This window comes from Otolemur garnettii, unplaced genomic scaffold (genome assembly GCF_000181295.1).
Source record: "Otolemur garnettii isolate 467f Iridium unplaced genomic scaffold, OtoGar3 scaffold00163, whole genome shotgun sequence".
Lineage (NCBI taxonomy): Eukaryota > Metazoa > Chordata > Mammalia > Primates > Galagidae > Otolemur > Otolemur garnettii.
This window is the reverse complement of record NW_003852558.1, coordinates 609,873-631,974: the sequence shown is the minus strand read 5'-3', so window position 1 is coordinate 631,974 and position 22,102 is coordinate 609,873. Positions and strand designations below refer to the sequence as shown.

Here is a 22,102-nt window from a genome sequence, read left to right as displayed (position 1 = left end):
GCATTTTGAACAAACTCAGGAGTTTTTATGGTTCATCACGGACAATTTTATGGTTGAGACTATGTTTACATCGAATCCAATTCTTTCTGAGCCAAATAATTATTTGCAATGAGACATATTCCTGTTAATGCATCATAATGACAGGATTTTAGAAGATCAATGATCTGTGTTCAATTTCATACTCTACTAACAGATACTTAGATAAGAAATATGAGACAAGGAGCCCAACTGGAACATGCAAAGTGATAGTCTGATCATTTTCCTCTCTCAAGGCACAGGCACCATTTGTGAACAAGAACAGAGCTATTTATAGCTTCTCAACTTCCAGGCAGTTATATTAATATTGGTGATTAAAATGATGGCAACCATGAGAACAGAACATCTGAATACAAACGCCATACTATAATCAAGCTTTGGAATGGTCAGTTCATTCTTTGTATTCTCATTTTTTCCCATTAACAAGACCCAGTTTCAAAAAAAAAACGATTTAAGCTTTAAATTTTAATTTGCATTTTAGGTTCCACTTATCTAAAGCATCATTTTCATGAAAATGTGGACAAACCCATGAACATTAGTTTAAATAATTGCTCTTTGAAGGGGTTAGAGCTAAAAGAAATTTGTTACCTATACACAGATGTTGTCCTTCACAACCTAATAAGATTACTCAAAGTGCAATAAAAGAATACTGCATATTGATGGAAAATTTTCTCTTTGTGATGGTTCAGAATAAACTAGTTTGAGTAATAATGGTAATACAATCTATTCTAGGAGTGTGTGTGCACCAGGAATCCAGGTAACCAGATCATCTAATCCTCACAATGACTGTATAGGTACACATTAGCAGACTCCTTACTATTCATCTGAGAATCTGAGGCTTGGCAAGGCTGTCAAACTGGTTAAGTAGCAGAGTGAACCTTCCATCCCAAGTCTGTCTTATCCTTGAGCCTGTACCTTGCACCAATATGTTGCCCGGTTCCGTAGCAGCTTCCCACAAGCAACACCAACACCTACGAGGCCAGAACCTCATGCACCTGTGATCTGTGTGGTGCAGACTCTCAGGTAGGCCTCAGACCAGAGCATTTCAAGGCTTTCCTTCTGGTCTGGTTCCCACCACTGACAGTTTCTCTAACGTCCCCCACACGCCATGGGCACCTCCGTCCCAGTCCTACTGCCTTTGTGTGTGCTTTCTCCCTCTCTTCTAAACATTTCTCTATTCTTCCTACTTGATTTCCTCTCATTCCCAAAGATTTCTTTACCTGTTACAATTCACAGAATTGGATCCCTTCTCTAAAGTGGTAAATACTATACCAAATGTAAGTTTATTCAAATCTGTGCTTTGTATAAAAAACATGTTTTGGTCATTTTATATCTCTCCACTTCATCTCCCGTATAATCTTTTAATCTCTTTAAAGATTACTTTCCTTCTGGTCAGTGCACAAATAATTAACAGCAGAACTGAAAACATATTGTAACTTGATAGTTTATTTTTGTTTTTTATAGCAGAATTTTGAATTAAATTATAATATGACACTACGAAAAACTCAAAAACTGAGATAGAGTAATGTCAAAGGATTTAACAAGTGAAGATAGTTTTACTCTTAGTAATTATCTCATTAAAATTCTTAGAAGATGTATACAAGGCTTAAAGATTTCTTATATAACAAAGTAACTCTTCAGATGATAATTTTATGAATTATTAAGTTGAAACAAGTCAAAAGAACTTCCAAAGTGACTAGGAATTTCCAAAGGGTTGACTCAAGCTCTTTATGAAAAAGTGAATTTTAAAAAATCGCATCAGTACTATCTGAAATATCAGAATAATAATACTTGAATATACGTAATGACCAACCAAGTGGCATGGGGATAGTAAGCATTTTTGAGACAAAAAGGATATTCTAGCTATAAAAACTCAGCTAGAAGTTTTCAGAATATATCTTTTTGGATTATAATCAAAGTCAGCCCCCCTAGGTTGATGCCATTATGATTCTTTTAGCTTTTGTTGTAAAAATAAAGATTCTCATCTCTCCTTTTCACATTATGACCTTAGAAATTTATATTTTCAGACTCTCATAAAATCCTCCCAAAAGACACCATATTAAGGGTTTATCTTGACTCAAATCCTAAGTTTTGTGTCTTGTCCTAAGTAAGGGGCTCACCCTGCTGGGCAGCCCCTGGGTAGCCTTCTACCAACTCAGACTACCCCCTTTCTGGTGTGTAGTTCTCTGGAATAATTGCACAGTGTTCTTAGCGTGCAACATCTGAGATAGGGAGGGGCTGGCCAGAATGTCCCAGGCTCTGGTCCAGTCACCTCTAGAAACAGGATGCCCCTCAGCGCTTTAAGCCAATGAATCACATGGCCCCAGGATCCAAAACCCAGGGTAGAATGCCTTCTGGCGTCCCTCAGCTACAGTGCAAGTGGGGCAAATACGCATAGGATGTCACACCGTAGGGATCTTTTCTGAGCTTTGGGGGACTGTTTTGCCCTGAATCCTAAGTGTCTATTGTCCCTTGCTGCCTGTCTGTAAGTAATAAATCTACTTCATGTAACTGGTCATGTATGGGAGTATTCTGTCTCTCTGAGCTCAGATAAGTTGGTTAGTAACCACTGCATAGAGAACTTGCTTCACACACCCCACTTGGACCCAAGGTCCTCCAAAAGGTGAATGGTTGGACATAAAGAAGAGATCTACTGTGTGCAGTAGGCCATGGAAGGGCTGCCTGTGCCCTGGAGGTCAGATCAAGCTCTCCTCCCACCATCCATACAAAGGCTACCTTTTACCTACGACAAGAGTTCCTATAATCTACAGTTCTGATAACCAAATGCACAACCTGGCAAAGCGAAGCACCAGAAAGCTTGCCCGTCAGCGGCACCTGATTGCTTCCTTTGCTAAACTCCGTGGCATCCAGAGCAGCCTACACTGCTATTCTAGATGGAGAATTTATACAATGTAAAAATGTAAAACCCACATCTGTGGCTCGCAGCCTATTTCAAAAACATAAAACCAACAAGATATTCAGCTTCCTCACACGATTGAAAACAAAGGCAGCATTACTCAGGGTCTAAGCTCTAGGATGAGATGTTCAACCACGATCTGTGCTGCTTAGTCCTCACAGAGAGATAGAAATATTGTGAAACATTTAGTCATCCTGTTATTTCTGCCCTTCAGTGCCATTCCAAGACAGGTGGTAAGTCTTTTGTATGTGTCAGGAACTATGCTCAGAATTTAAGATAAGAGATGTGGTCTGAGCCTAGCACAGACGGAACCACTAGATTATGAGGCTGAAGAGAGACCTAGGGAGAGCACAGGGGAGAGAGAGTCAGCACATGTGGCAGAAGTGACAAACGAGCTGAAGCATAAGGCAGGACAGAAAAGGAGCAGAATGTTCCAGGTCAAGGGACCAGGACTGTGCCATGTGAGCACGGGTGTGGCCACAGCTAGAATGCAAGACATAGAAGGATCCTTGTGCAAACTAGAAACAAAGATGTCCCTTCTGAATGCACACAGCCATGTGGAAATACTGCTTGGGGTGTGCACTGAATAACCTGTAAGACCCAGGCATGGTCTTCAGGCATGGCTGGACCTTGAAGGAGGTGGCACACTGTATCGGAGGAGTGGTAAGGCATGAGGTTGGACAGGAGGTTGTGACGGATCGTAAACACAACGCTCAGGTATTGGAACCAGTATGCAGGCACTGGAGAAACACTGAACTTTTTAATTCAGGAGTGACCATCAGAGAGGTAGGTTCTGAAAAGGTAATTCTGTTGGCTAAATGGAGAATGGATTAGAATTGGGGTGTGGGAGAGAGAAAGAGAATGAAGAGAGAAAGCCCAGTTAATGACTTATCACTTATAGTCCAAGTAGGAGATGGTCAAGGTCTATCCCACAGCAGTAAAAACAAGAGTGGGATAAGCAAAGCAAAAGAGTTTGCAATGGGGACAAAGTGTAGACTAAGTGGGAAATGGAAGAAAGCTCAAGGTTCAACAATCAGGGTTCAGGATTCCAAAGACAGAGTAGATGCATCCATGTGCTAACAGAGTTCAAGATGAGGAACATTCTGGGTGGGATTTAGGACTGGTCTTTATCCTGCAGGATAACAAGTGGCTATGATATAAGATGATTTTAAGCCATAAACCAAAGCCTACAATGAACACTGAAGTGACAGGAATATTGAGCAATGACAGAAAAGGAATGATAAATACAACTGGACAGGAAGAACTGTGGGAAAGCCACACTTTGGAGACTGGATTGGAACGTCAACACGGCATCGGTGTGGGCCACTAGACACAAATTTGTCATTTTGGGGTTTCAACTCCTAATCTCTATAATGAGACTAATGATGTCATCGCATAGGGCTGACATAACATAACAGTTGGCAAACTATGGCCCTTGGGCCAAATCCAGCCTGCTGGCAAGTTTTATTGGAACCTAGCTACTTCCGTTTGTTCATATAACATCTTTAATTGCTTTCTCACTCAAGTAGCAGACTTGAATAGTTGTGACAGAGACCTTATGGCCCACAAAGCCAAAAACATTGACTATTTGGCCCTTCACAGAAAAATTTTGCCTATCTTTGTTGTAAAGAGCCAACACATAACTGGGCACGGTGGCTCAGGCCTGCAATCCTAGCATCCTGGGAGACTGGGGTAGAAGGATTGCTTGAGCTCAGGAGTATGAGACCAGTCTGAGCAAAAGCAAGACCCTATCGCTACTAAAAATAGAAAAATTAGCCAAGTGTGAGGGTGTGCACCTGTAGTCCCAGCTACTCAGGAGGCTGAGGCAGAAGGATCTATTTGAGCCAGGAGTAGAAGGTTGCAGTGGGCTATGATGATGCCACTGCCATCTAGCCTGGGGCAACAGAGCAAACAAGACCCCGTCTCAAAAAAATTATAATAATAACAATCAACATGAAAAATCCCCTGGCTCAGTGTATGGCACACAGCAGATGCTTCCTTCTGCTCTTTCAAGGTCATGTCAATTATTTGGGGGATGTGAGAATTTACCTTCCACTTCATAATGCTGGGCAGCAGGCAATATGTTTACTTTTCCCCCCAGGGTGTGCAGAAAGCTATATTGTTAGAAAAGAACTGGGCTCAGAATAAGAAGATAGAGTAAGGGTTACAAGGCCACTCTGATGCTATTAGGAAGTTGTGGCTAGATCTTAGAACTTTCAAAAGAGAAGCTAACACAGCCTTGGGCAAAGCATCTATTCCTGTCTCAGGTATCAATTAGCCATAGTGTCTTCCTCCAGAGTTAAATTTCTGCTCAAAACAGTAGACTCTGGGAATAGTGACAGCTATTATGAAGGAGTGAAAAGTAAAACCAGCTCAACTTGCACAGGCAGTGATGTTGGCCAAAAGGAGCACCGAGGATAAAGAATCAGCTTCCCTCCAAGGAAGCGAAAAAGCACCATTATTTAGTTGCTGGTTTTAGAAAGTTGAGGAGCAAAAAGTCTAGCTAGTCTCAGCCTCCAGTGCTTTAGGATGAAGAAAAACACATGCTTGTTTATAGGTTAAAGACCAAACAAAGCCCAGATTTGGGAGGTTATCTAGTGTCTCTAATGTGAACTCTTAAATACATTCAATTTGGTGGAAATTGAAGCAGACACCATCTCATAAGAAGATGTACAACCAGGAGAAAAATAAATGTGAAATTCCACTGGAGCCGAAAAACTTTCATGGTTGTTCATTGAAATATAACCCAAGCAATCCCTCCTGAGGAGGGCTCCTGAGCAGGGGTATGTGTGGAGCAGGCAGTGGGACTCTGGGGAAGGCGTTGAGACGCAGGTGCATAGAGGGGGATTGCTGAGCATGAGCTGAGCCCCCTCAGGCGGAGAGAAAATAAAGGCCTGAAGGAAGTGATGAGACATTTCGTTATGTGGGCCATGCTACAATGAGAAAGACATTTGGATATTTTCCAAGTTCCCTTGGGTGGCAATAGGGTGCCTTGGAGAACCTCTTCTGCACTGAAAGTACACCAAGAGGCCATCCTGTCACTTCCAGGTCAGATTAGCAGCAGAGACCTGTCACTTGATCTTCACACTCACTCATGGGCAGATGTGTGCACCCAGTCAGCATGGGAGAAAAAACTCATCAAATGACTCAACAAAGACAGGTAATCGCAGAATCCAAAACAATTTTTTTTTTCAATTATAATGTAATATCTTTTTCTTGAAGCACATAAATACACCTGGTATATTTGAAAGTACAGCTATCAAAACTGCTACCTTCAAGCGACCTCAGGCTAATCTAGATGCAAAACTTTGAACAAAAGTGTGTGTGAGCAGCACTTTGTAAACATTCTATGCAATTTAAAATATATATCTATAAATGTTCAGGAGCTAGAGTTTGAAAAATAAAGACCAGTGCTTAAAACAGATTTTGGCTTTGCATTTTCATATTACTCATAGTGCAATCACGTTACTTATATAATAATTTTCACACCTGTGGAAATGATTTAAGAAATATAATAAAATGTGCTGGCTATTTACATGGCAAATGTAAGTTATCCTAGACTCCAGCCCATTATTTCATCTTATCTTTTCTTTTCTTTTCTTTTCTGTTTTTTTTTTTTTGCAGTTTGTGGCCGAGGCTGGGATTGAACCTGCCCCCTCTGGTATATGGGGTTGGCGCCCTACTCCTTTGAGCCACAGGTGGCCACCCCCCCTTTTTTTTGAGACAGAGTCTTACTATGTCACCCTCAGTAGAGTGCCATGGCATCACAGCTAACAGCAACTCTTGGGCTTACATGATTCTCTTGCCTCAGCCTCCCAAGTAGCTGGGACTACAGGTGCCCACCACAATGCCTGGCTGTTTTTTTATTGCGGTTGTTTAGCTGGCCTGAGCCAGGTTCAAACCCACGACCCTCGATGTATGTGGCTGGCACCGTAACCACTGTGCTATGGGTGCTGAGCCCATTATTTCACATTTTCTTTCACTGAATTTGTAGTTCATTTCATCTGTGGTATGGCAAATTATCACCTTTAAAAAAAAAAAAAAACAAGATGACCTACCCAATGTTTTCCTGCCTGTACACTAACTGCACTGAAATGGAACAGGTTGCTCATCTCAGAGTTTATGCAGGATCTCTGCTACTTTCCCACAGTGAAAATTTCCACTGTGTTAATGAAATACATCTGATTTATCACAAATCTGCTGCTGTATGTCACAGATCGTGGCAATGATTTGTTTTTCAATTCAACCAAATTATGGATAAAACTACACACTCTGACACCAGGGTACAAATTAGACAGTCCTATTCAAAATGTTGCCAGAGACAGATCTGACTCTAGGATGAAAACTAAGGTCCGAATATTTTTTAAAAATCTATATTTGAATATTAAAAACAATCCATCTCATGGAGACAGAGGGTAGAATAATTACCAGAGGCTGGGGAGAGTAGAGAGGAGGTGGGGGTAGAGTAGGAATTGTTAATGGATACAAAACTATAGTTAGGTAGATAGAATGAACAATGTTTAATAGCACAACAAAGTGATTATAATCAACAATAAGTTAGGGCACACTTTAGAATAACTAAAAGAGTGGAACTGGAATGCTCCTAACACGAAGAAATGATAAATGCCTAGGGTGACAGCTACCCCAATTACTCTGATTTGATTAATTCATATTGTATGTCTGTATCAAAACATCACATATACCCCATAATAATTAAAAATAAAACATTTAAAAATTCCAAATACATCTATATTGGAAGAATTGATTGGGTTGAGGGATTAGATGACACCAAATTAAATAACTGCACTTGGACATCCAAAATTACACTCCAGGTTTTATATCGATTAGAGTAGGAACCAGGACTTGAAGGCTGGAGTTCTTCCTGTCATGTGCAAATATCCTGAGGCTCCTTGCAGAGAAGGACGCTGCAACCAACCAACCCATCTGGAGCTGCACTGGAGTTACTCTGCCGTCCTTGGCACTGCCGCGGCGTAGGCTGAGGTAGCTATTTAAAGTGGCATTCCACACTTGTGGTTGCGTCAGAAATGACTCAAGCAGAGAGAAGTTAAAGTGCGAAATCCAGGGTGGCAATGACCTCTAGCGTCCTAAAACAAGATCTTGGAAAACTAATAAAAATGTGTCCTGTTCTTGGGCCATTAGAGCTCTACCCATGGATTTTCAAGCCTGATTAGGTTATTGCAAAAGTTTATATTCTGATTGGGCCGACTGTCTTATTTGGATGACAAATTGCACCTACTTTAAATTATCAAACACATGCTGAAGTTTATTGACTTTTCCTGTAGGTGGGTTCTTTATAACACAACATGCTCTAATAGAGAGGTGTTCTGTACATGAGTAACGTAGCACCCAGGTGCGCACGCATGCGCACACGTAGACTTCATTCTGCTGTTACTCAAACAGGCCTGCTGTGACCTAGTTGGCGCCCTAGACACAGAACCTTGATTACAAGTATCAGTTGGATCTGTCTACTTCATCTACCTGCCCGTAGTAATATCCAGAAGTCCTTTCCTTAAGGCTTTTAAAGACTTTAAAGGGGATGACTTAAGGGGAATTATACATTCATTTTATGTATTAGCTGAGGAGTTAACTTAAACTCAGCTATATACACAGCTAAAACTAAATAATGTACAGGTGCAAAGTCTGGTAAGGTTCTGATGTTATAGTTCTTAGTGCCTCTTAGAAAGCGCTAGAGCGATGAAAACAAACACCTTCCTCTCGGACTTTTTTTATTTCCTGTCTCTGTGCCAGTTCCCACACGTCTCTGTTCCTTGTGCATCCGTGAATAGCTGCTTTATTCTACACTGGCTGTCTGTGTTAAGGCTGACATTGCAACTACAGAGAAGCCTCAGTCTCCTGCAGCCCTTCAGTGCTCTGATCATAAACATAAAGTCATCGTCAACTGTGGCCCAGGAGATACAGGGACAGCTTAAGGCAGGGAAGGGCTGGGTGTTGCTGACAGACATAGGAAGTGCAGCTTGCCTCTCCTGCTGCTGTACTAAGTAGAAGATGTTGACTGTTGTGGTCTGGGGCCATTTTTATCCCTCTCTGTCTCAATGAAGAGGTAGAGTTTTAATGACAAAACAGTAGTTGGTGGGCAAGAATGACTTCCAGGCTGACTACTGTCTTAAGACACTTCTATCACCTCTTAGAATGCCTAGACAGACTATTTTTAATGAAGTTGTGTCCTGATATTCTATAAATTCCTACTTTACCATAGAATCTCTCCTATAATATGCAGTAACACTCAATGACAGTAGGTATATATGACAAGGAGAAAAAGCAAATTGGGTCTAGCTGGCAGCGCTGTGTGGCCAGCTACCTTCGTTCACTATGAAAGTCACTAGCCCCTGCAGGCCATGCTTATGCTATACTCAGTGCAGATTTCTGCCTAGTGCATTACAGATTGCTAAGTATCATAAAACTTCTGGGGTTATTCCCAAATAGACTAAAACCATCAAGGCTAAGTCAATGCCCAAAACAAACAAACAAAAAATTCTGCTATAATCTATGGTTACTTCATGCATTATACTTTAACAGTTTTTTTTTCTATGTAACCATGTTCGATCAAAATTCTTTCAAAATCAACTTAATTATTTTGAAAATATCTTTTCTGTTCTTTAATCAGAACGTTCAGTTCACCTGGGCATACAGATAGAATCCCTCTGGTAAGAATGACTCTTTCTTTTGGGTCAGTTAGAAACATTTACTAGAGCCAGACAGGTGATTTTTAATAAACACAAACCCATTTTGTTTATGAGTTTTAAATTCTTTTTAAAAATTATAAGAGCATCATTTTTTAATAAAAACCACTTGAAACATTTTGTGGAAAAGGAAGCATTTCTTAGTGTTACGGTGGTGATTTAAAATATATTTTCTCTAGTTCTATTTTTGAACTTTAATTTTTTTGCTATTTTTTAATAATTAGTATATGTATTTCTAGTAGATTGCATCTTTTGTGGATTAAAAGTGCAGAGGAATTAAAAAATAAATGAAGTGTCCAAAGGTTTTTATTTTTGATGATTCAATTTATGCAATATTTAACATTCCATAGGATATTCAGCATTTTATATATGAAATATAATACACGATAAAAGCTGGCGAATTCAACATTTTATAACAAATGATCTTATATGAACAGATTCTTCAGAATGAGATTATTTCATTGTATGCTGTATGCCAAATATTTCTATAAAATATAAAAGTGGTTAAAATATAGTGTCATTCAATACAGCATCTTCCCGAGTGCAGTTCCAGTACAACTCACTGCTATATATATCATATCACAATTCTTTTTTGTTGTTGTTGAGACAGAGCCTCAAGCTGTCCCCCTGGGTGGAGTGCCGTGGCATCATAGCTCACAGCAACCTCCAACTCCTGGGCTCAAGCAAGTCTTCTGCCTCAGCCTCCCAAGTAGCTGGGACCACAGGCTCCCACCACAACGCCCGGCTATTTTTTGGTTGCAGCCGTCATTGTTGTTTTTGGTGGGCCCGGGCTGGATTTGAACCCGCCACCTTAGGTGTATGTGGCTGGCACCTTAGCCACTTGAGCCACAGGTGCCAAGCCACCATATCACAATTCTAATCAGAGTATGACTATCACTATATATGATCACTATGTATCATATATATTAATACATCATACTGATACAGGCAACCTAGATTCTTTCTAATATGCTGAGAGGGGAGCTAAATAGTAATAATATTAATAAATATGGATGAGATGATGACTAACCATCTCCTTGAGGAGTCACAGTGATTTCATATAATTATTAGATGAGTTTTCATATCAAAATTCCACTAGAAAATGTAAATGCTTAAAAGTAAAAAAGCAAAATGGGAAAGCTATCTAAGTTTACGTCATATACACCATGGGAGTTTTCTCATAAACTGTTGGCACTTAGAAAATATTTGTTTTTCTTCTTCCCTTTTTAACGGAAGATAAATCTCAGAATACTTAATCAGAAACATTACAAATCCTTCTAGAGTCTTCCAAAGTGGAGAGTATTAAATATTGTGAGCACTCCTTCATAATGCTTAGCTTACCTAAAATAGCGGATCATTCACATTATAGAGTCTCTCACTTGAAATAAAGAAAACAAATCTATTAACAACCAAAGCACTGTACACAGATTTTTAAAGCCAGAATATTTAAATACTGCCAATGTACTCTTTTTTGTAATGACATGGAGTAATCTGGAAAAGAACTCCTTAGCTGTTGTTTTTTACTTTGAAAGTGATAACTGTACTAAGTGAGGTTTAAAAAAATCCAACTTGAAAGGAATCTGAATGTCTTCCTTTAATATTAATGAAAACCCATGCTTTTTCTAAAGAGATGGAAAAACTGCTTAGAAATTAAGACTGGTCCTCTTCAGAAGCAACCAAGAAGCAAAGAAGACTGAACAGTGCATGATTCTTCAGTAATTTCTTTTTCTCAAAAATATTCCCTGGTAACCATACAGTTCATTGTAAAAACTGGGACATTTTTAAGAGTAAAAAGAGATGCTGTTAATGATTAGACTAGGACAAAAGGCATTAGGCGGGGCTACCTCTGTCAAACCAGGCCCCATGGCATCCTAGGTAAGGGGACACGGGTGTAAGCTTTGTATAAACTGCCTCCTCTCCTCTTGCCCTCCTCTGTCTGATCAAATGTGGCCAAGTGAGCAGAGTGGTGAGTTTTCAGGGCAGTTTCCAGGTAAGCAGAGAAACACAGATCCAGAAACAGGACTACTGAATTAGGAATGGAACATTTGAGGCATTTTAATCAAAATCCAATGTTGTTTTCTATCTTATCTATTCCATTTTGTACATGTAATTTCTTCTAGGGTTTTGACCCGCTAGTCTCCATGGATGATATATTTTAAGAAAGGGAAAAAATACAACTCCAAACTAAACCTCCACAGACGGGCCCTGTTCATTCAAACTCTCTCTCTGGTTAATACCTGTGAACTCTTATGTTCTGTTATTGGAAGAACCCAGACATCTTAATCTTCACAGCTGGGATGCAGAAAGGAAAGGCAAAGAAAGGAAAATGGTAAACAGTCACCACAGCAAGAGTGTGATTGTCCGGCAAATTTGTCCACAGCCAAACCTAGATATGATTACACTACACAGATGTGCCTTCTGCGTCTGAAGAAGCGTCACTTCATCTTTTTGGCCTATTTATGGTCTTAATCACTATTGCTATTTTTTTCTCTTAAGACAGTCATCATCGGAAAGCTAAAACAAGAGCATTGTATAGCTAGAGTTGTTTGCTTAATAATAACAATTCTATGTACAGGTGTACAGATATACACCTGTAAGCATACCATGGAAAGTTCTGTTTCTTACTAAAAGGAAATAATTTATGGTTCTATTCCAATATCTTTCTTTTTATTTGAGTGATTAGAAAACCTGATCTGTATGCTATAGAACAGAATGAGAATGTTGTGCATTCCTTCCCCCTTGATGAGTACACAGGAGTTTTTGTTTTGTTTTGCATTATTTTCTATTTAACTATTTCCATGGCTTGAAAGTCCCACACTAATTTAGCTGGAAGAGGGAGTGTGGTTCTCAATGAGTTGTTATCAATGGAGCAGGCAAATAGGTGGCAGCCTCTGGGAAACTCCTAACCCCTGGCACTGCCAGGAGCCAGAGATGCTGGTGCAAACTGTACACCTGTCTACACCAGCTGCCCTGTTGGTTCAAGGATGACTTAACTCTCTCCTGCCCTTACTACGGCTTGTTTTAGATGCTATTATGTCAACAAGAATGAGCCCGTGGACATTCCTCTACAGAGGAAATGAGAAGCAGCCAAAAAACTGAGTCATCACCTTCCCTCTCTGCCACGCATTTTCATCAGAAGCAACAGCACCCCCAAAGGGAGAAGACCAGTTCCGCAGGGAAGGGGGAAAACACTTGGGTGTTACAATCATTTATAGCTGTCTGAACTCCACCCTACCAGACAAAGTCTTATTCTATCTTGTTCCTGGCTATTTGGTTTCTCTCCTCTCATTAGGGAGAATATAAATTTAACTTAATTTTTCCCTTTAGGGGGCTGTTAATAGGAAAAAGTGGAGAAACATTTCTCTAGCCAATCATTCTCTTCATTCCTAAGCTCTTCCCGAGTCATTTCCTGAGGACACAAGATGAGAGAGAAAGAAGAGAGGCAGAAGGAGGAGGAGGAAGAAGAGGGGGAGAGGGGGAAAAATGTAAGAAGAAGTGGTAGCTGCGGATGAATGAGGATACTGAGGAATGGGGAGATCATAGGCAATGCCCCCCACGTGGTCCTGTGTGCTGACCAACAGCTGCAGACTGGCTTGCTGTCTGGTTCAGGATAGAACTATGTTTCTGCATATGTCACCTTCTGCTGTTCTTATCAAAAGGGCTGCTTACAGCCTCACTTCCTGCACTGATCCCCAGTTCAGTCTGTCATGTGGCACTGTCCACACACCAGGCCTCAGAGGGCTCAGCCAGGCCTATCTGAGTTTGCCTGAAACCCAGCTGACCCCTTCTGTTCTTGACCTTGCTCAGACCTTCAGCGTGAGGGTCCGGTGTGGTGCCCAAGAGCCTAGTTTCTTTCAGATGTCAGGTGGGCTGTGCCACTTCCTGATGGTCATTTTATCCCAAAGGCCAAGAATACTGCACACCGCAGGACTCATTTCCCTTAATGCTTTTAAACATCTTTTAGATCGAAGTCACTGTATGTGATATTTACAGGGCATTAGCTACTGCCATTTCTTTGGGAAGAGACCAAGGAAAAGAAAGAAAAATATTTCCAATCCAGAGACTGACTAGATTACCCTGGCCTGGAAGAAGTACAGAATTGAGTCTAATTCTAAGTCACTGCCGAGGAAACTGGCATCCAGATAAGCCCATCTCCTCCCCTTGCACATTCCTGTGAAAGTCATACCAAAGCCAGAAATCCCATGTTGTGGTAACCCAGCAAGTTGTTCTAGCCATCCTCTGGGCCCATTCAGCTGGGCCAAACATTCACAAACTGCCCCAAATTTAAACTGCGCATTATCCGTATATGAGGGTATATATGGTCTCCAGGATACACTGGCAGGATTGAAGGAAGAATCCTTCAACTGTGTTCCCTAATCCTTCAGTGTGTTCCATAACCCAGATCATAACATAACCCAGAGAACTGAGAAATAACAATTTCTATATATTACCTGCCATGTATGTAGAAAAAGATGATTATATTATGGTCTTCTGAATATGCATGAAAATGCTAATTTGTTAAGTATAGGCATTTCATAAATATCACATTATTAAGCCTTGCTTGGCTTTTTCTAGTGATTAGTATATCACAACATTCAATTAATAAAAATGTCTCCTTACAGGACACCAGGGAACATGGTCAGTAAGCACTGACTTGTTCTTGTCAGGGTCATACCCAAAGACAAAGAAAGATAGGCCAATGGGCCCTGCAATAATTTCATACACCACAGTGGACGCCCATATCATGGGCTGAACAATTATTACTTAACTGATTACAGAGTACTTATTCTACATCAAAGAATAGATATTTGAACCTATTGTAAAACATACATAGTAAGGGTCAAGTTTTTCCTCTATGCTACGAATCTGGCAAATAATCTTGCCATGTTTAGACTTTCTTACAGAAATATTATAGATAAATTATAAAGTATAGAAGGAAAAGGAAAGAAAGTCAAATACTTTCAATGATATGAAATCCTGGTTTAGGATGAAAAAAATTTTTTTTTAAATTCTGGAGAGAAGGGAGTAACTAGGTGTCTACCATGTAGCTCAGACAGAGCATATGTTCAACTAAATCACCAAACTGAATAAGCAATAATTGAAAAGGCAAAGTAAGCCAATATCCGCCCCCCAAACGAGTAGACGTAGATTCCCATCCTTCCTGCCCAAGAGCCTGACAGCATATGAAGGAGTCTAATGTCCCCATAACATAAACTCTAGCAGAGCAGCTAGAGTGTCACCCGGATGCAGCTGTAATCAAAATCCTTGTTCTGAAGTTGTGAAAATACATGCCCATGTTAGCATTCATGCCCCTCACCAAGAACAATTCTGGGAAAAACATCAACTTTTATGACTTGAGAAGAGTACAGGAAAAGGTAGTGGTTTATATAAGACATCATACAGAGCTATTTTTAAAAGGCTCTAAAAAGGTTCTAAACAAATGAACAATGCTTTCACTCAACTACTATATAATTAAGTGTAAATAATTTCCACAATATTTCACCATTCCAACAGAGAGAAAAATGTAGACGTTTAAATAAACACACACAAATCCTTCAGGAAAATTTAGCAAAGAGTCTACTAAAAGTAGCAAAGATTCACCTAACTTGATTAATAATTTGGAAACAAATTTACTATATATAACTACATAAAATTTTCACCCACAGCCAGTGTCATTGGCTGCTGGGTATAGGCTGTAAGCAGATATCTTATCTATACCTACATACATAATTTGAAGAAAGCTTAAATAATCTGTTGCATGGGAGTATATCACAGTATACTGTAATAATAGGTCATTGTCATCATTACCTTCGTACAGATCAAGGGATGGCAACTGCTTCTACATTTTAGAGATTAAATGAACTTCTTTGTCTAGGAAGTTGGGTTATTGTCCCTATTCTATCCTTACTAGAAAGTCTTCAGAAAATATATATACATACGTGTATTTAAAATTTCTTCTAGGACTTAACTTTAGATATATGTTAATAACATTGTTATGAACAAATAAACCACATTAACCTTTCAAATGTTCTTTGACTTTGCTGCTACATTTTTACACAGTTAGCTAACTTCCTCTGAACTTTTGATGAACAATTATTTATTCCTCAGTTGCCTAAAGGCTTAAAAGAATTCATTTAATACCCACAATACCCACTTAAATCCGTATCTCACTCACTTTCAAAATTCACTTCATATTTTTAGTAGTAACTCAAACATATAACTAAACGCTTGATGTCAGAAAGAACAGTAGCCTTTCTCAAACAAAACCCACAAATACGGCACATCTATTTCCTTCTTCCAGACAAAACAAAAATAAATAAATTATTCATAACTACAAGGAACTAGTTGCAGTCCTCCATTTGTCACAAAATATGCATGTCTCCATTATGTACAACAGAAATACATTTTATTTCACTTAGGTGCACCTGCTGGCTGGAAAGTAAAGTGCCTTTAGAAGTCAACTGGAGAAAAAACTGAACAATGCAAGAAGCAGTGGTGTGATCATTTGCTTTAGCTGATCATTTACATTATTTTCTGTGGATTATCATGCAGAATCTTAATTTTTGGTCAAAACTCTCATATGGTCTGTTATATTTCTATAGCAATTACTGTGTAGGATACCGTGAAGGATATTTGGAAAAAAACTGTAAGTAACCCAAAGAATTTCTCTGATGACATTCTTCCTTTCTCCCTTTTCATCTGTTATGCACCAAACATCAAAACTATGCTTCTGCAGCTAACGATGGCTCTTTTGACTTTTTACTTATCATTCACACTGCAATACAGAATGAAATGTATGCAATGAAAATTGATTTGTGCTAACCCCAAAAGCTCTCGATAAAATTAGATAAACACAATCATGCAGTCGAATTACATACGAAAATTAGTGACAAAAATTCACTCTGAGATTTAGATAGATGCAGGCACACGGGAAAAATATGAATTCACCTATACTTGAAGTAAATACTTAATGAACTCCGAGATGTACATCTCACTTGTGAAACAACTGAGCACCCACAGTCAGAAATATCACTGTTATAGGAGCCTTTGCACAAGAGGCGGTGAATGGACACATTCTGGGCATTGACTCGGTCCTCGCACAGCTTAATAGAACAGTCCCTTTCTCATGGGCTGGTCCCCACCCTCTGTGCTGCCCAGGACCACTCTCCTCTCTTTCCCTGCAGCCCCACAGCTCCAGGCCAAGAGCCACTCCTCCACTTCCAACAACAGCACCTTTCCCCTTTCTTTTGCATGGAGCCCGGGCCCTGGGCTTCTGCAAGACTCAGGGCCTGAGAGGGGTCTAAGCTAGGGCTTTCCCCTCAGTCTCCAAGTCGCCAACACCGTATAGACAGCTCCAGGGAAACCAGAACTCTCCTTCACACTGTGTGGCCCGGACTTTCTCCTACAGGTAATACTATTTTAAGACATGACATAGGAAGAATAACTGTATTTGACCAAATACGATTTTGGAAAGGATTTTTCACCGTCTGCTTGGCCACAGTGTGTTCCTTTTACCAAAACACGGAAAGCAGGAGCACCTTTTCCGACCACGCACAGGCACGCCACGCCACGCCACCCCGGTCATACCTTTGCAGCCACCGAGGAGTTAGGCTTCTCCAGCAAGTCCCACAGTTTCTTCCTCTTCTCGGGGCAGCAGGTGTTGTCAAACTCCTCCCCCTCCCGCTCTCGCATGGTCTCTGCCTCCCGCCGCAGTTCCTCGTTCATCTGTTCTTTCTTCTGATGATACCTGGCCTGGCAGCAGGACTCCAAGTAGATCTCATCAATCCCCCAGTAGTCAAGCTCTTGGCCAAAAGACAGAGCACACATTTCCTCCATCATGTGCAGTTTCCCCGTCCGGTAGAAGTTTAAGATGGACGTGAAGGCTCCCGGATGCCGATCGAAGAAATACTCGTTCTCGCTCAGATTGTAGTCATCGCACACCTCCAGGAGGCTCTCGTGCGTGTTGCAGTCCCGAAGCTTCCCCAGGCGCGTCCTGGGCAGCCTGTCCAGCGTCCTCCACAGGACCTCGTGGTTCAGGCCCCCCACGTTGATTTTCACTCTCCGGGAGCACGTTTTGCTCCTGATAATGTCCACGGGCTCTGGAGGGAGAGAAAGTGTCGACCTGGAAGTCTTCCTGTTTAAGCCGGGGGGCGCCTTCTCTGCCATGTTGAATGGGTCAAAGTGGCAGGGCCAGGGTCCTCAAAAACCAGGTCAGCTGAAGCAGCGTCCCTCCGGGGCAGGCATGGCCACCAACACAGCTGCAAGAAAACAATAACTATGCGGTTACTTGCCTTTTTCCTAGAGTATTTCCTATCCTCTGGGATCATTTTGTTGTCGCACCCAGGAGGGATACCGCTAATTACTGAACATATTTGGAGATACAAATCTTTGCTTTAGGATAATGATTTTCAGCTGTTGTGCTGCAGTGATAGGATCTTAGGTGTGCTGTGAAAATTTGTAAAGACCATTAATTAAATTATTTTCAAAAGAAGTTCGTATATTCTTTTCAGTAAGTATATTCTTTTCTTTTTTTACTCTTTTTTTTTTTTTTTTTTTTTTTTTTTTTGATCAACATGATTTAAGTGTGCTATGGAAGGTTAACTGTAGGTTCAAGTGTGCTGTGGCATAGAAAAGGGTGAAAAGCACTGCTTTAGGGCACAAGATAGGGGCAGAAGACAACTCAGTATACAACACAGAAGTGGCTACATACTCAATCTGTACACCTCTGGGCTCCCAGCCCCCAAACTTTTCACCCCAGACCTCTTTCTCAAGCTATAGACAGATAGCCATGTGCTGATCGGCTCTTTTCTGGAAAAACCAGGAGGACCAGTACACTAAACTGACCATGCCTCCAACTGGCCCAATCAGTTCCTATTCATTCTCCATCTCAGACTTATGGCCTTCCCCAGCCATACCCAGTCTCCCTCACTAAAACTCTAAAAACTCCTGATCTGTCTGTCCATGAGTGAGCACCAGGTCTACTAGTCACACCTCCGAGGTTCCATACATCCTCTGCCAGCATTACCAAGTCCCCCTTACCACACTGCTTGTTCAAACCCTCAGCATCACCTGCCTCCATTTTTATAACAGCCTCTTAAACTGGATCCTGAACTTTGGTTTTATAAACCTAAAACACCTTCTTCACACAGCTACCCGAATTATTTACTAAGATACAAATCTGACCTTGGCATTCACATACTTTGAACCCTGTAAAGGCTCATTATTACAGAAAGTATAAAGTCCTAGCAGCATTTCAATTTCTAGTTGGTCCTACTAGATCTGGCTTTCCCTTCCACCCTCAGCTGTCATCTCTCTCACCACTCTCATCTAGCCACGCTCTGCATCCTCCACTCTGTTTGAAGCTCTTGGCCTTTCCATGCTGAGTTCTGGAAAGGCCTCCCTCTTTCTCCTTCCCTTTTAACTAACTGCTGCTTGCTTTTCATGACTCAGCTCAAAAATCACCTCCTCCAGAAAGCCCTCCATGATATGCCCACTGTGGAATCATGAAACGCTCTGTGAATGCCACCTCTACGATACCTCTGCAATAACACCTACAGTATGCCAGGTGCTCTTAAGGACAAAGACTATCTTCTCTATTTTTACCAAGCACAGTGCTTATGCAGTGTAGGTTAATAAATGTTTTCCACAGGACACCTGGCCAAATATATAGGGCCAGAAAACGTGGAAATGGAGCTACTAGGATCGCTTGCCTAAAATGTATCCAAGTTTACAGGGTATATTTGTAGAGCTGTGGTCCTCAACCCTGGGTCACAGACTGGTGCTGGTCCATGGCCTGTTTGGAATTGGGCCACACAGCAGGAGGTGAGTGAGTGAAGCTTATCACATATCTACAGCCACTCCCCATCACTCACATTACACCCTTAACTCCACCTTCTGTTACATCAAAAGCAGCAGTAGATTCTCGTAATAGCACAGACCCTGTGGTAGCCTGAGCATGCAAGGGATCTAAATCGCATGCTTGTTACGAGACTCTATCCCTGTCCAATATGTGGAAAAACTGTCTTCCATAAAACCAATCCCTGGTGCCCAAAAGGTTGAGGCCCACTGGTATATAGTACTACGTATATACATATAATATATGTCAGAATGTGTGTGTGTGTGTGTGTTCTTTTGCTTCACTCCTCTTTTCTCCTGTGTACTAATTCTTTAAAATATTACCGCTCTACTATTCCCTTTTGACGAACTGTTATTTTGATCTACAAGAGCAAGCATCTTCTTAGTTATCTTCCCTACAATTTTGAAGAAAATCATGGAGCTTCAGTTCATCCTTAACGTAAAGCACCACGTTTCACACAGTCCATATCTTATACCAAAGGGAAAAACTTCTAGATTTAAGAGGTCCTTATAATTAGAATTCTCTTTTAAGATACACACCAATTTCTGCATGCCTCTGGCTTCACTCTCCTGTAAGTTAAATTTATTTCTCCATCTGGAGGCCAAGTATCCTCTCAAATGAATATAAATCAAGTTGATGAAAAAATATAGATGGGCTACATAGGAAGTATTTCAAATACGGTCAGTAAATATAGTGGAATTGAGAGTTTTTTCCGACTAGCTATAGAAATAGTTTAAGCACACACGCGCGCGCGCACACACATACACACACACACACACTTTCATCATAGATAATAAAAATGACTGTTTTCACAAAAATAAAGAAATGTCTTAATGATTAGGTCAGTAAATTAAAATCTCTGGGCTTCAATTTCTTAATCCACAAAATAAAGATAATAATATTGACTTCATAAATAGTATTATGGCCATGAAATGAGAGAGTTTATGTGAAATGCTCACCATTGTATCTTAATAGAGTAAGAAAATTTATTTCTCCCCGAAGTTTGGTTTCTACTGAAAGAAAGCAAAGACTAAAAGCTATGTGAGTGTCAGACAGTGTTTAAATGTTTGGATTCTATCATCCTCATGTTGTAATTTGATCCCCAGTGTTGGAGGTGGGGCTTAGTGGGAGGTGTCTGGGTCATAGGGAACAGATCCCTCCCCACTGTAATAAGTGAGTTCTCACTTTATTAGTTCAAGCTAGAGCTGGTTGTTTAAAAGAGTCTGGTACTACCTCCTCCATCTCTTGCTCTCTCTCACCTGTGGCATATCTACTTCCCCTTTGCCTTCTGCCCTGAGTGGAAGCTTGTTGAAGCCATCATCAGAAACAGATACCAGGGCTATGCTTGTACAGTCTGCAGGACTGAGAGCCAAGTAAACCTCGTCTCTTTATATAATACATTACCTAGTCCCAGGTATTCTTTTATAACAATTCAAAGCAGACTACTAACACAGTGTCCATTAAATAAATTTTAGCCTTCAAATTTTTTACTTATGTATATATTGTGTCTCCCCCAGTGAACTATAAAAGAACAAGGCCTGGAATTATAGGTTCCACCTTTCCTCTACCAAACACTAGACCCACACATAACAAACACCTCATAGCATATTACATTTGGTGCCACTGATGCTCATGTCCAAATTTTATATTGAGGTGTCCCTGAACTACATAGATTTAAAAAATTTAGCAACAATATCAAGATCAGGCAAAAACTGCTAAAAATATTAGAGATGGGGCAATTCCAGTGGTGAGTCTGAATGCCCAGTCTCTATGAAATTACTCAGTTGTGGGTGGACCTACATCTCAGCAATCCATGTAGTTTATGTGAATAGACTACATAAATAGTAAGATGTCAACTAATTCATTTTGAATGTAAAAACAAATAAACATGAAATGACTTATTTTTTTCTGGAACATCATGTCTTATTATAATGCAAAGAAGATAAACAATTTTGGAACAGAATATAATATCAGATAAGAGGTTTTCCAGAAACAGAGCTAATTCCAGTGTGATACAAGTATCTCACTGGTTTGTGGTCAAGGGCACAGTGTGATTTAATGTCTTGTAAGTCATTATTAAAAGCAAATGTTACATCATAGTCACCAGTAGGTCACCATTTGTCTTAAATAATTTCACGCTCATGATATATAGAGAATCTTCCTCTTGGTAGAGTGTGTGTTTCCAGTGAAGAGAGGTCATAAGACTTAAATTTCACAATATCTGTTTTACTGACCAAGAACTTTCTATTCTAAGAAATCCAGCATTGATGACAAATCCCACAATAAATGACAGACTGAAATTCAATTCCCTTTCTTCAAACCAGGGGTAGAGAAACTCAGGGTGAGGGAATGGTCTGTTGATTTCCCTTTCTTAAGATTTCAAAATGATCTGCTCTTATTGTTACTGTGGTTAAAATTTTTTATTCTGCCTTGGCAGAATGTTCTGCTTGTTACCTGATAAAGAGTACAGGCTCAAAGGTATATGTTCTTGAGCAGCTGAAGAGCTTTGGACAATGTTAAGAAAGTTAATCAAGCTGGCAGAATGAGCTTATATAATAAATGGAAGACACA

General features: G+C 40.3%; 1 protein-coding gene across 1 annotated transcript in view; it reads right to left on the bottom strand.

The window, feature by feature from the left end:
- KCNB2 (potassium voltage-gated channel subfamily B member 2) overlaps positions 1 to 22,102 on the bottom strand; it is a 401,464-nt gene that overhangs the window by 346,163 nt on the left and 33,199 nt on the right. The window contains exon 2 of the mRNA XM_012811551.2: positions 17,263 to 17,933. Coding sequence (XP_012667005.1) covers positions 17,263 to 17,841 — 579 coding nt within the window. The 5' untranslated portion in view covers positions 17,842 to 17,933. The remainder of the gene's footprint in view (positions 1 to 17,262; positions 17,934 to 22,102) is intronic.